Source organism: Lepisma saccharinum, chromosome 24 (assembly GCF_977018435.1).
Source record: "Lepisma saccharinum chromosome 24, izLepSacc3.1, whole genome shotgun sequence".
In the NCBI taxonomy this organism is placed as follows: domain Eukaryota; kingdom Metazoa; phylum Arthropoda; class Insecta; order Zygentoma; family Lepismatidae; genus Lepisma; species Lepisma saccharinum.
The window spans coordinates 63,620,089-63,633,933 of record NC_139252.1 but is presented as its reverse complement, the minus strand read 5'-3'; the positions used below and the strand labels follow the sequence as shown (position 1 = coordinate 63,633,933).

Genomic DNA, 13,845 nt, shown 5'->3' with positions numbered 1-13,845 from the left:
AGGTAAAATTTTCCATACATATATTCTAAATCCTGTATGGATGCTGAGGTAAATTTGCAGAGAGACTTCAGGAGTGGGTGGATGAATCAAGGGTCGGAGATTACACAATCGTTAAAACCAGCATACGCCACTGGTAACAACACAATTTGAATTTAAATATTGGAAAATAAATTTCACAACTCCTGTACATTTCTTTAATTTACATCCCCCCAGGTTAGTAATTAGACAACACTGGAAGGTAAACTTACAGGATAATGATAGCGATGATGGTGAGGAAGATCCCGAGGGTCACCCTCTTGCAGGGGTCCCTCTTCTTCTCGAAGGGCTGGCTCCTGGAACCGCAGCGGCCGACGCAGCGGCAACAGCAGAACACCAAACCGACGCATGGCATGAGCAGCGCAAACAGCAGCCCCACGGCAGTGACGGCGACGACCCCAGCATAGTACGTGAGCAACGTGTGCCATTCCTTTTTGAAATCTGCTACCTGGAGCTTGTTGTCCTCGACGACCAGGAAACCTAAAAAATTAAATAAAAATCATTTAGACTATCTTTGCATACGCATAATATAAACATATGCTGAAGATTTTTCTAGATGTTAAAAACATCATATATCTAGGATTTCAAGGTGTAAAACTAAATAAGTTGCCAGAGGAATTCAAGAATCACAATCCAACTAAATTTAAAATGAAAGTAAAGAGCTTGCTAACAAAACATTTGTTTTATGGCACAGAAGATTACTTAGGTCACATTTTCCACTAATGGATGTTACCTTTAAAACTTTATTTTCTATTATCTTAGCATTACATTTCTTCGTAACTTCCCCTAAGAAGCATTGTTTTTACATTATTCTATTTATTGTTTTAATATTTTAATATTTACTATTTTTAATATAAGTACGTGTTAATTCCTGTCTATTCAAATTTAGACAATAATGTAATTGACCTATCCCACATCATAGTGCGATTTGTACTTGTATGATCAAGTGGATGGAAATAATCAATCAATCAATCTGAAGGATTTGTTTCACATTTTCAGAAATCTCTTTCCACAATATTGCTTCATTTTATAGTCAGAAAATATAACAAAGTGTAAAATTCTTCATCAATGGTTATAAAAAAATAAAATTACTCATATCAATGTAATCAGAAGTGGTATTTCAAACAAGGATGCATAAATGATTGGATACTCTTTTTTAACATGGAAAATAATTGTCAGAGCATTTGTAAAATTAATATGGTTAGATATGGTTTACAGAACCATGAAATTTTTATGCACCATTATTGTACACTTGTTAATGAATGCTGTGCATTGAGTAAAAATTAACACAAGTATTTTTGGACAAGAAAAGCAATTAAATTGGAAAATAAAAATAACAGTAATTTAGTGCAAAATTAGTACTAATGTTGTCTCTCTGCATACCAGTTTGACAATTTTATCCTGTTTTTATTATCACTATTATTATTTGCACACTTGAGATGTTTCGAACTGATGTTTGGTCTACAATTGGAATTTTTTCCTTCTGTCAACATTTACATACGATGTTTGCAGAGGACAAGGACATGCTCTCCTTCCTGTCTGATTGCGAGAATTTATCTCCAGGGCGAAATTACGGAGGAGTCAATTCACATGAATGCCTGACAATCTTTTCTTATTTTGGACTTCCTAAGGAAAGAGAATTGTTGCTTCCTGTGGTTACTTCTTAAATTATTTGTAAAATGCAAGTGCAGATGGAAGGTCTGTCTGTCTGTACTGCATTCCCTTCATACTACAGACTGCAGTGTATGTAGTGTATTGTAAGTGTTGTTCAACACGCAGGCTCCTAGCCAAGGACGAGCTAGAGGGCACAGTCCCCAAAATTTAATTTAATCCCCTTTAAGTTTTGAAGGTAATTTGAAATCTAGGACAAATAGAGAACCTTGTGAATTTGTATTTAGAACAGAGTAGTGCCGAAATGGTTTGTCTGATTGATTATTTGCTTTGCTCTTCTGCCACTTTTGGCTAATCGCGAAAATGAGGATGAGTGATGATGGATTAAACTCGCAAAGAACATCCATGCCCAATCCGGGATTCGAACCTGGGACTCCTGGCGTCGAAGCGCGCTGGGCTAACCACTCCGCCACGGGGGTTAGCAATTGCCGACATTGAAAAATTGATTGAAGGAAAGGGAGATTTCTGTTGTGGCAGCAGCAGTAGACAGGTCTTAAATTCGGAGCACAATACCGAAAACCACAAAAGGTTGGAAAATCTTAGAGACAACTCTTAAATCACTTACACTGTGTACCAGAAATAAATAAAAACACGCAAGTCTTCATATATTTATTTCATTGCAATTAATAATCATTGATTGCATGCAATTGGTAACAGCATGAAAATTTCCAGCGGAAAGTAAATATGAAAGTAATTTCAAGTAAGTAACTCTGAGTTACTTTTTAAAATGAATAACTGTCAGCCAGTTACTTTTTAACGCTTTCCAAATCGGGTTTCCGGGGATGATCACAGATTTTAGAAGTCAATAATAACAACCCGTGGCGTAACAGCCAACCTACCGACTGCCGGCCCCACTCCCACCTCGTGAGGGTGGGAGATCATCCAAACAGTTACGGGGTGACGTGTGGTCAGCACGACGAACCCCAGTCGTTGTAGGTTTTCGTGACCGAGTTACGCGACTCAATCGTAGTTCCCCAATTTCCTCACAATGCTGGGTGACCACCGTTCGCACACATTGGCCGAAATATCAGGAGACTCGAACCTGCGCGCGTCCCGTAGCGGGATCCCAAATCATGACACCTTAGACCACGCGCCGCTGATAATTTGTTGCTTTTAAACATTTTATGGAGCCTCAACAGGATGTCTATTTAATTTTAGAGGGACGATTGCTATTTATTCATATTAAATGAGGATTTATTTTAGGTGCCTCGGGATTCGCCCTCCCCTCTAATCCACCCCGGAGCTTTGAAGGGAGCGGTCTCACTTATCGCACAACACTTGAGCAACCTTGTGTTCTGACGTCACGGGAGAAAGCTATTTCATTTTAGGCTAAATGCCTACTTTGTTAGGTTAGGCTAGCTATGTTTAGTTCTCTTAGCCTCAATATTTTTTTTTTATTGTATTTATGCTAATGGAACCTAACCTAACCTCGCAGACATTCCTCATCTGACGTCAGAACACACGGTAGCAAAACTGTTGATGGAAGGCGGACGGCAACATCTGCGGAAGTGGCAATGCGATCTTCTCGAGTGGGCGATCTGCAGACAATGCCATGGGGAGAGCCTAATAATTCATCTGTCCTTGCGAAAACCTTGCATCGCGAAGGCCTGCCTCCTTGAATCGCTGCCAAGCCATTAGGCACATCCGCCCTCGCTCAGGCAATCACGGGAACGCAGTCGCCGGGGCACGGTAGCAGAACCCCACCCAACTCGACACTTACTTCTTCGCGGTCACACGGTGGCCTCTTTAAGTAGGACATACTGGACTCTCCGAAATTCCCATTGAACGCCAGGTTTCTTCAAGAGCCACTGCGAAGCGTCTTGAAGTGAGTGCAATCACTGGCGTATACAATTTTTTTTTTCAGGACGCGCTGAACTTTTAAAGGCGAATAGTACTGCCTTGTCGGAGGGCTGAATACGCTATAAGATATCTCATATGTTTTCAGAACTTTCCACCTTCAAAAATGGCGATCAGGCAGTTAGTTCTTCGCTTATTTTATTTCAAAATGTTGATTTTCTCAAAATTTCTGAAGGGGCATTACACGCCAGTGAGTGTAACGCAAATTCGGCACCGCTAAAAAAAACACAGGGATATATTCGAAATGCATGTTCTCGTAGCAAAATTGCCCATTTGTATTTTTACTTTATGTCTTATTTCTTCCTCTTTACGTTGATCCCGACCATAGAGGTGCATGAAAGATGGAACTGAGGAAAGACCACACGCAATGGGAAAAATCTGTTTAGAACGGGATTCGAACTCTTGAAACTTCCGTGAAGAAATCACGAGTCTACTATAATAAGCACTTCAGTAAATTGCCATCTGAATACATGATAAATAAAATAAAAATAATAACCCGTGGCACAACAGCCCGTGAGAGCCAGGACCTACCTCCCAACCAGTTACGCGGTGACATGTGGTCAGCACGTCGAACCCCCAGTTGTTGTAGGTTTCCACGACCGGGTTACACTACTCATAAAAGAAATCCAGTATTTTAATGTACATGTAGGCTATATTTAAATGTTTCCCTGCATATTGCATCGAGCCCCAAGGGAGAATTTCAAAATTCCTCAAACGATGATAGGGCAGGAAGAAATATCGCCACAGCCTTTTTAGCTTCCATTTGTTCCCCGGTGCGCTACGAAGAAGAGAGGCGGTTTTCTTCCACTCTCGTGCTGGGAAGAAGACGGCCGCATCAGAACATTCCGTTGGCAATCCTAGGTGACGATAAAGTCCGCTTGCGATGCACTCTCCCACCTTGGAAACAGGTGCCGTCTGCCACACGTGGTCCAGTGAACCAGTGGCTTGCCAAGTTCACGCGGACGCCGGCGACTGACCTCCTTGGCCCACGCACCGATGTTTACAGTTCACGCCCGGTTTTTGCACCCTCTCGGACTGGCAAGACAACAAGACAACTGAACTCTGACAACAGGCAAAGTATTATGCAATATGTTTAACAATACGCATACTTTCCATGATGATTTATAATTATTTTCTGCTATTAGTTCATTACAAATAAAATTCACGAACCAAGGACGTATTTAGGAGGGGTCCGAACCCCCGAAAGACTGTCCAAATAGTAAAATTAAGTAATGAAAATATTAGCATTTGTTGTATAATCGATGGCTATTAATTTTCCTCTGAACTTTTTTAATCAGAAACTTACTTTTCTCCAACTACATGTGACATCATTTTTGTTATTCGATAAATATTCAATTATTCATCTATTTGGCATTAATTTCAATGCCAGAGCACTTTTTTTTATTTAAATTATTCCGATCTTAACTAAAGGTAAGATATGTAATGAATATGCGCTGTTATATATATTTTTTATAGCTACAGTCTTTTTACCTAATCGTGTAATAATAATATAATATTAATTTATGTATTGTAATTAGTATCACCCCCGAAACATATTTCTAGATACGTGCCTGTCACGAACAACTACGAACGTGATCAATCTGCACGTGAAATTAAGAATTTATCTTTTATTGCTTCACGTAAAACAGCACAACAGTTTCCCTCTCCCTTCAACCCCCTCCGCCCCATATTTCTTTCTACACGAGTTTGGACGATTAAGGGTTAAGGACCAGGATCCAGTAATCTTGCATACGTAGATACTGAGCTGATATTTATTATTATTGTTGATATTTTATTACAAAATAACAAAATTGTCCTTATTAGAAGGGGCGTGTTCCGGCCACTCTAACCGAGAATGCAAAAATGTAATACAGGGAAAGTCAAACGTCATGTTACATAGGAAGTTTTCCTTGTCTCGTTTTAGATCACGCTACCAGTTTCCTCACATCGCTGCACCAATTTTGCGCCCTGTGTCCGAGAGGTGGAAGACCGTACTTGAAGCGAGCATCCTCCGAGCATGGTCTTGCAGTGCGGTCTTCAAGTCCTGGACTGGAAGTGAAAGTCTTTCGAATTGCACTTCGACTGCAGCGCCAAATACGATCAGTAGATAAAACTTAATAATCGCTGTTTTCCCCGCGTTTTAAACACTTGTTTTTCACCACAGAAATCACATAGCATTTTCAAATGTTCTTATACATATATTTCTACACATTAGAAGAACTTCAACCAACAACTTGCTGGCCTAAACCTGTGTTGCTGGCTTTCTACCTCCTTCATTTCAAACAAATGAACAAGGAGTGCGGAAATCACGTGACCGAGTCTGCAACGATCCGTGCTCCGAGCTGTGGTCTCGATTGCTTACGTACTTGGCGCTTTCGAACCACACTAGGTGACGTCACTTCCGTCGAGGCCATACTTCAAGTCTGTACTTCGTACCTTTCGGACACAGCCTTAGTGTATGCCATTAAATTTTGATGCCGCATCTCTGTCTCTGCGGCTGCCAACCAATGAGGTTGAGCCTAGGGCTGCTCTACCACCTCAACCCTTTCATCAGCACCTTCCTTCACTCACTCGGTGACAAGGAAAACTTCCTATGTAACCTGACTTTTGACACCCTGTATAAGAATATACGTTGGTTACATGTAAGCTTGAATATAAAAATATAAATTGGGAAGAAGGAAAATCGCGTCAATAATATCGTCGCAGAAGGGGAAGACACAATGAAACACCGACAACGCTTCGATAGAGAGAGATCATGAGTCGACCACTCAACCTTGTTACCCACCAAAGTAGTTTGTTACGAAGGAACATGTAGCATAGTTGAAAAGTTTATTATTGTTATGCATGGAGTGACTTTATTTCACCGCAATGAATGAGCCATTATTTACCATAAGAGATTTAAAGTTCTATTCTTCTACAGCTATAATGTAGGACAATGTAGGACAGGTGTCTGTGATGCATCCCAATGGACTTATTGTCATGGGAAAATGAAGCCAAGATAAACTCAAAGAGAAAGGAGAATGCGATCAGAATTGGAGAGTAACAGTACAATGAAAGTAGAATGGGGGAAACAGGAGGCGGCAAGAAGATTTAGAAAGGGTTGAGATGGGATCACAGAAAGCCTTGGCCCACATTACAAGCAGACGCTCATTCTTCCCTTCCCGAATCGGATCTTTAGTTTCGCAAAACACGAAATTCTAAATTTTCCCAGAAAACTCCCTCATTATCAGACCAAAGAACATCCCTTAGCCTATGTGGAAATTAGCGGATCAACACATTCTTGCGCCCATACATGGAATTTAGCGTCCCCTCCCCATGCTTCGTACAAATGTTATTCTCCTGACCTATATTTCTTTTTAATATTCAAGCTCATAAATTTCAGCGTACCCGGGTCTCTGCCATCCGATCCAGCCCTTGCTGTTCTACCCGTGTGGAATTGTCTGTCGCACACTCTTCGCTGGGAGAAACTACGCACCGTCGACGCCAACAGTGTTTCAAAGGCAACAAAGTCCGTTGCAGAAAGAATTCCATGCAGCTAAAACAGTAAGATATGGATCGGATTCCAGAGATCCGGGTTCGAGTCATGGTCTAGAGTGCATTTTTCGCTGAAATTTCTACGTAGTACATCTCGTTTGTGCCAAACATCAATTTACATAACACTTCTTGATCCCGTAAGGCATTCACAACAAAAATTACATTAATTTTGTCTGAACTGCGAGCGGTACTCTACAACAAAAATCTTAGGTTCCATAACTAATATTCCGCAGTCGTAGCAACAACATTCACAGCGCAGAACGGGTTATTTTGACAAAATCTTGTTTCCCTGCTGGCTGCTTTGGGGAGGGGGGGGGGTTATATGTTGCCGCTTCTTGCCCAAGCATTAGGCCTAATTGGTTGTTTGACCGCGAGTTCCTTCGTAGGTAAACGCGGCAACAGACGGTTACTGCCAAAAAGGCGGTTCCGGCGCCGGGAGATACCGCGATTTCAGTAGAGCTGGTAGAGCTCATTAGGACAAAATTCTCCCCCCCCCCCTTCCTTCCTCACACAACTCTCGCATCTCGTGTCGACGCCATCGCTTTCTTTACACGGATGCCCGGTTCCTGATTCCCTTGGTCTCCGGTGGGAAGCACGCAAATCGGTCATCTTGGGCATAATTGGATTCCCGTTAATATTAATAATACTTCGCCGGAAAGAAGAGCTCAGCAAAGGAAATTACTTATCCTTACTGAGAGCAGAGACTGGTTCCATCAACATGAAAGGAAATCAATCTAAGTGCGATGGCCCCGAGGAGTCCAAGTAGTATATCAATCAATCCATTTAATAGGATTACTTTATGCACGAAGTCCCCTTCAGCATTTTGTTAAAATCGGCAGAACAATGTTTCCCGGGTAAAGTTATGCAAAGGAAGCAGCACCCGGGGCCTAAAATCCCACTGTGGAAGCAGTGATGTTGTCCCGAAATTTTCACGGGGTTTAGTATAAGTTTTCGTGAAACTTTACGTAGGGACCGTGTCTCCATTAAATATATGGATGAAATCATATAAGTTCTAGAAAACATGACACTGATGGTTGATTAGGCATAAAAGAGATGTAGCGAAACTAGTATTTTAGAAGCTGAAACAAGAATTTTAATGATTGCATTAAAAATTTAAAAGCTACAGTAATCGAAAGTAGAAGGTATTGAGTAAGTTTAACCAGAGGGCATACGGCGTATGGTGCTTGTTCGTCAATTATGTGTGACAAAATTAAACATTCTATTAATCACGCGAGTGCACCAAATTCAGACACATTCTTCTTTGCGGACTCCCATCCCGTGGATTGATGAACGCAAACGGGTTCAACGAACGGCAGAGCGAATAACACCTGAGACGCTAAGGGTTGGAAAAGAGCAACAATGCAAAATAGCTTTCACGGTCGAACGTGATGATTCCAGCTGCAAAAACGTTGCGTTATGAACGAGCGCAACCCGTGATTTGGGAAACCCCGAACGGTACTCTCTCCTCTACGTGCTCTGCTGGCGAAGCAAAATTGCGTCGAGTGAAAAAGTTCACGGACACAGGACGCTGTTTCGGCTCTTCGGGCCCTCCAGGCGAGTTCCAGGGTGCTACCTTCAAAAGAGGCCACGGGTGCTTCTCAAGTGTGTCTACTCGCAGCGTCCCCCAAATCGCCTGTCGCGGTTAACCTAATGATTCGTAAGTAAATCAAAGCTCAACTTCCATCGATTCTTATAAATTGTTGTTGAGTCCTGTAAAGTGTGTGTGTGTGTTTCAGCATGCACTGCTCATCAGTTTATCCTGATCGTCGCGATTAACGTAAGCGGAACAAAAGTTAATAACTGAAATAGAAGGAAGAGGAACAAGTACTATCCTATACGAATAACAAAAAATCCACGTTATTTTTTTTAACATAAATTGTTTGCAAAACAATGTATTGTAATTCCAACATTTATTATGAACATTTGTGAATTGCGGGTTTTAAAATTAAATACTTTTTTTTTTTTCTAAAATCCGGATAAAATCTGGGACGTAGGAACAAAGATTTCAGCATGATAGCATCAAATGCAAAACACGTGTGGGAAACACTTCGCAACGTTAGCCTAGGTGGAGAATGTATTGATGAAGGAGGGGAAAACCGGGAAATTTGGAACTAAATGTCTTTTTTTTTCTTAAACCTTCCGTCATAACCTATTTTCAATGGGGAAAAGCTAATAGACCGTTGCGTCCTTACGACGCGTGACCCCGAATAGTATGGCTGGAACTTCATTTTGCTCTTTTCGTAGTCACCCGTCGCTGAGCACACAGAACAACAATTTCACATTTACAGCCCGTTTAATTGGTTCCCTTCCGGACAGGGGAAAAAGTGAGCGCCATGTCGCTCGCACGAACAATACGCGGACGTTTTCACCGGTCGTTTCTCCAACCCGATTTCCCCGAACGGTCGCCCGTAAACATCCGAAGCTAACGGGAAACGGGCGATCACCTTGAGAGCAATCAAGGACAGTTTCCCCCGCATGGAGGTCGCCCGCAAGTTCACCGTGCGGCAAAACGCCTGTTGGAAGAATGTTCCCTCCATGATTTGCATGAGGAACAGGACGCATCCGAGACTGGCATCAGTCGACACTGCTGGTATCGGGAAATATCGGTTGGAATTCATCTACCGATACTTTTCGGCATGTTGGATATATAAGCATACTATCTACTTAACCTTTTAATGTGGAATAAATTTGCTGCAGCTTGTGTGTTTAGAACATAGTAAATAAACACTGTTTTTTAGGTGGTTTACAACACAGTCTGAACCAAATGCAGAAATAAGCACTTATAAATATGAAAAATTATCACAGACCAACAGGTTGTTGCTACAGATGCCCAAGTTCTATTGTCTAGGTTTGTTTTCCCTGTTCTGATCATCGAAATAGCTCAAAAATTTTAGGCCTGAAAAAAATATCAGCTGCTGTTTAATATTCATAATTTTGGCTCCATAAAATGTAATATGCAGATAAACTACTGTATTTATTCCTTAGTTCTAAAAGAAGTTTTTCATTTGTCTATAAATACAAAAATGACACTAGTATGAAATTTGACTGTCCTCTGGTAAAACTCTCCTGTAATCTGTAACAATCTGGAAAACATAAAGGAACTACAACAAAATTTCACAGGGTCCGCAAAAATGGCGCGCGATATTTTCGCCGAGTCTAATTATCCTAGAAATTATGCAAAATACAAACTTTATTTCTCTCTTGCACCAAAAACTATTTTGTGATTACATAATATCTATTTTACTATTCTGATGTAATTCTTAACTTAAAAAAATTCAATTCCGGTCCAGGAGAGAAAATCAGCAAGCGTAAAAGGGTTCTGGACCGTAAAGAACCTTTTATCTGTAAAGTATTTCAATTCGGTCCAGGAACCTTTCTTTTTGAATGAATTTCAATACGGTCCAGGAACCTTATTTTGCGAATCAATTTAAATATTATCCAGGAACTTTTTTTCAATGAAACAATACGTAACCTGGACCGAATCTAAATTGTGCGAGAAACAAGGTTCCGAGTTCTGCAGAGGAACCCATTAGAATTTATAGGTTGCTGGACCTTTAACAACTCTGTTCTAAAGTAAACGTCTTGGTAAATTAATGTATATACGGCATGCGCCAAAATATACAGTACTGAAACTCGCGCACCTCATAGCTCCAGCCGCTCGTGTTCTCAGTAGTGAAAAGGAAGTTATAACTCGCTAATAGTGTGTGTGTAGTGTTTCTTTCAGGATAAATAAACTCACAGATGACAGCAATGTAATGTTCGTCTTTTAATTTCAGTACTGTATATTTTGGCGCATACTGTAATTGGAGGAGAATATGTACACACCAATATTATTCAATATTTTGAACAAGTTTTAATTATTGCAATTTTAAATATCGGTATCGGTGGGAATCAGCAAAAGTATGGCATCGGCTCACCATGAACCTGATCTACCCCAAAATATAACCATTAAATTAATTAAACGCAATTAAGAAAGCGAGCTAGCTCTAAAAATAAATGGTTCCATGACAGGGTTTTCCACATGTCAACAATTTTATGGGAGATGTCCCAGAACAAATTTTGTTAGATATCGAGCAAAATGGAATGATCAATTTATTTTGGTTGTTGATAGTGCTGCTAATTTTACAACCTGAGCACCTCCGTACAAAAATTCTTTGGTTATCATCACTCATCGTCTGAGGAGAGGCAGAAATGAGCAATAACAGAAGAAGAGGTTTTCCGGCAGAATAAAGTTTCTTCTCTTGTCACTCTTTGTTCTTTTCGCTACTATTTGTCGTTGAATTGTTTCAGCGTTGCACGTGGCGTCTGCCCGCATCAATACAAGCAAAGAGGTCATTGACCAGCCTTTGTCAACCTCGCACAACATCCAGGGCGCTTTTTGCAAGAAATTGGCAAAAACGAAGGTCAAGGTCCTCCTGCTGGAAACACTCCTCGGAAACCACACGCTTCACACTACAATTGTCACACGTGCTGTGTTTTGTTCGTCGGCTGCAAACAGTGCATTTCACAACTCGCAGCTTTGCTTTCATGTTTTGTAATAATTGTCTGTTCTGAGCTGTTGTAACTTACCAATGCGTAATATGTTTCTTCTCTTTGTTACTCTGGTTTCTTTTAAAGAAATCCGATTATCAGTGTGCTTCTGCGAACAAACTTGTCTATCATATTTAGGTTCATTCCATGGCTCAATCCTTTTTTTTCTGTAAGGTAGTATTTCAGTTAAAAAAATATTCATATAAATTTCAGGGTTTTATTATTATTATTAGAGAAGGTCTAAATATGGGAGAAGGTTTAAATATGGGTTTTGGAGTTATCAGCGCTCCCGGGTGCTGCAGCCTGGCAGAGGCTAAGGGAACTGGTTATCTGTCAAGGACAAAGGTTGCGGCGCCAATTCGCAAGAGAAAGTGGTGGTTAGTTTCCGCCTTGGACGCTGTGATAGAATTGCGACCTCCGAAAACTTTTTGCAGGAATGTTTTAACTCGGCGTTTTCTGAATTCTCATCTGCTTTGTATAGGTTATGATATTAGCGGTACATAAAACAAATGTGGGCTTTTATAATGCCATGATTTGTTTGTGAAATATATACCACAGAGAGCGAAAATAAATTGAAGAAGAAAAATAGTGTGATGGTATAAATATGGGCTATGACATGAGGTCACATTTTCAACAAATATTTGGATGTGTTTCTTAATTTCGATTTTTCTCATTCCGCGTGATTTTCAAAACAACAGATTATTCATAAATATGAATTTCATAATGTTTTAGCGATAAATGACTGTTTTCTTAAATTGTAATTGCTTTTTGTGATATTGCCACTAGTAGCCCATATTTAGACCACAATTTTGAAATACATGATTTTACCATTTTTTGGAAATTGCTTTTTCTAAAAAAAATGGGAGACCTTCTATACTTTAGCATGCTGTTACATTTAAGTATATATTTCATAGATATGCATTTGATACATTAACTTTTTTCCTCCGAAAATTACAATTTCCTCTATTATTTTACGCCGCGGTGGTGTAGTCGGTAGGGCGTCTGACTGCCACACGGGAGACTCTGGTTCGATTCCCGGGGTGGTTGATCTAAGGCCGGGCCTTGTCCCCGTACAAAGCAGCTCTGGGGCTTACCCAGCCTCAAATCAATGGGTACCTGGGATAAACACTGGGGCGGCCGGAGCGTGGCACTGATCACATTATCTCCAAAATGGCGGAAATTGAGAATGCCTAAATGTGCATTCACAGCACGGTGCTATATGCACGGGAACTTCACATTTACGCCGCATTTCTGCAAATTTTGGCAAATTGCGACGACGAGGATGATATTGAGGAGACGACAACAATGCCCGCGCCGGGAAGCAAGCAGAGTCATGAAATATGGCTTATGCATTCGTGGTCCACACTGCATTTTTATTATTCTTATTATCCACCGCATTTAGCGCATCTCAACAATGAGGATGAACGGTGAAATTGATTCGTCCGCTAAGACCCAATGGCGGAGTGAGTTACGAGATCGGGGTAAGGCTTGAATCTTTCTTTGCGTTTGCTGCATTGCTTATTTCATCATTCATCCTCATCTTCACGACTCACTTAGAGAGGTGGAAAATTGACGTAAAAGTAGCATAACTAGAATGTGAACGAACATTTGATAGGGTAGCGGAAATGTTAATAAATTGTATTCGTAAATAGTAGTATGTATGCATAGGTGCCGACTCCATGGGGCTTGGGGGGGCTACGATATTGGGCAGAGCCCCCCCTAATAATTTTGGTTAAGAGGATCTAATGTATTATTTTGCTTCTCTTGTAAAGTTTACTCTGAATTGTGCCACATGAACTTAACTTTAAATACACATTTGAAATGTTCTAGACCATCAATTTGGAGGCTGAGACCGCTAAACCATCAACTTGGGGGTGGGGGGGCTATGACCAGAGACAGCAAAACACATGACTTATTACTATATACTAAGTATGTAATTATGAGTATTGTGAAAATTTTTACTAAAAAGACAATGTGCATGAACTAGGGTAGTGGATGAGACGTTTGGGCTACAAATGGCTCTAACATGACATTCAGAACGAGATCATTGATTTATTAGGGAGATCTGTTTTGCACTGCTTGGTAGCAGATATTAAAAGTCGGGAATATTTTGCTATTATTGTTGACGAAACTTGTGACATATCCATCCGTGGACAATTAATATTCTGCATTAGAACTGTGAATAACAATTTTCATATTTTTGAGGAATTCATTGGC

At 40.5% G+C, this 13,845-nt stretch overlaps 1 protein-coding gene across 7 annotated transcripts in view; it reads right to left on the bottom strand.

Moving 5' to 3' along the window:
* Nucleotides 1-13,845, bottom strand: part of LOC145977994 (prominin-like protein) — a 174,474-nt gene that overhangs the window by 67,059 nt on the left and 93,570 nt on the right. For all 7 annotated transcript variants that reach the window (XM_083110352.1, XM_083110355.1, XM_083110358.1 and 4 more), the window contains exon 2: nt 249-516. In XM_083110352.1, the coding sequence (XP_082966478.1) occupies nt 249-516 (268 nt within the window). The remainder of the gene's footprint in view (nt 1-248; nt 517-13,845) is intronic.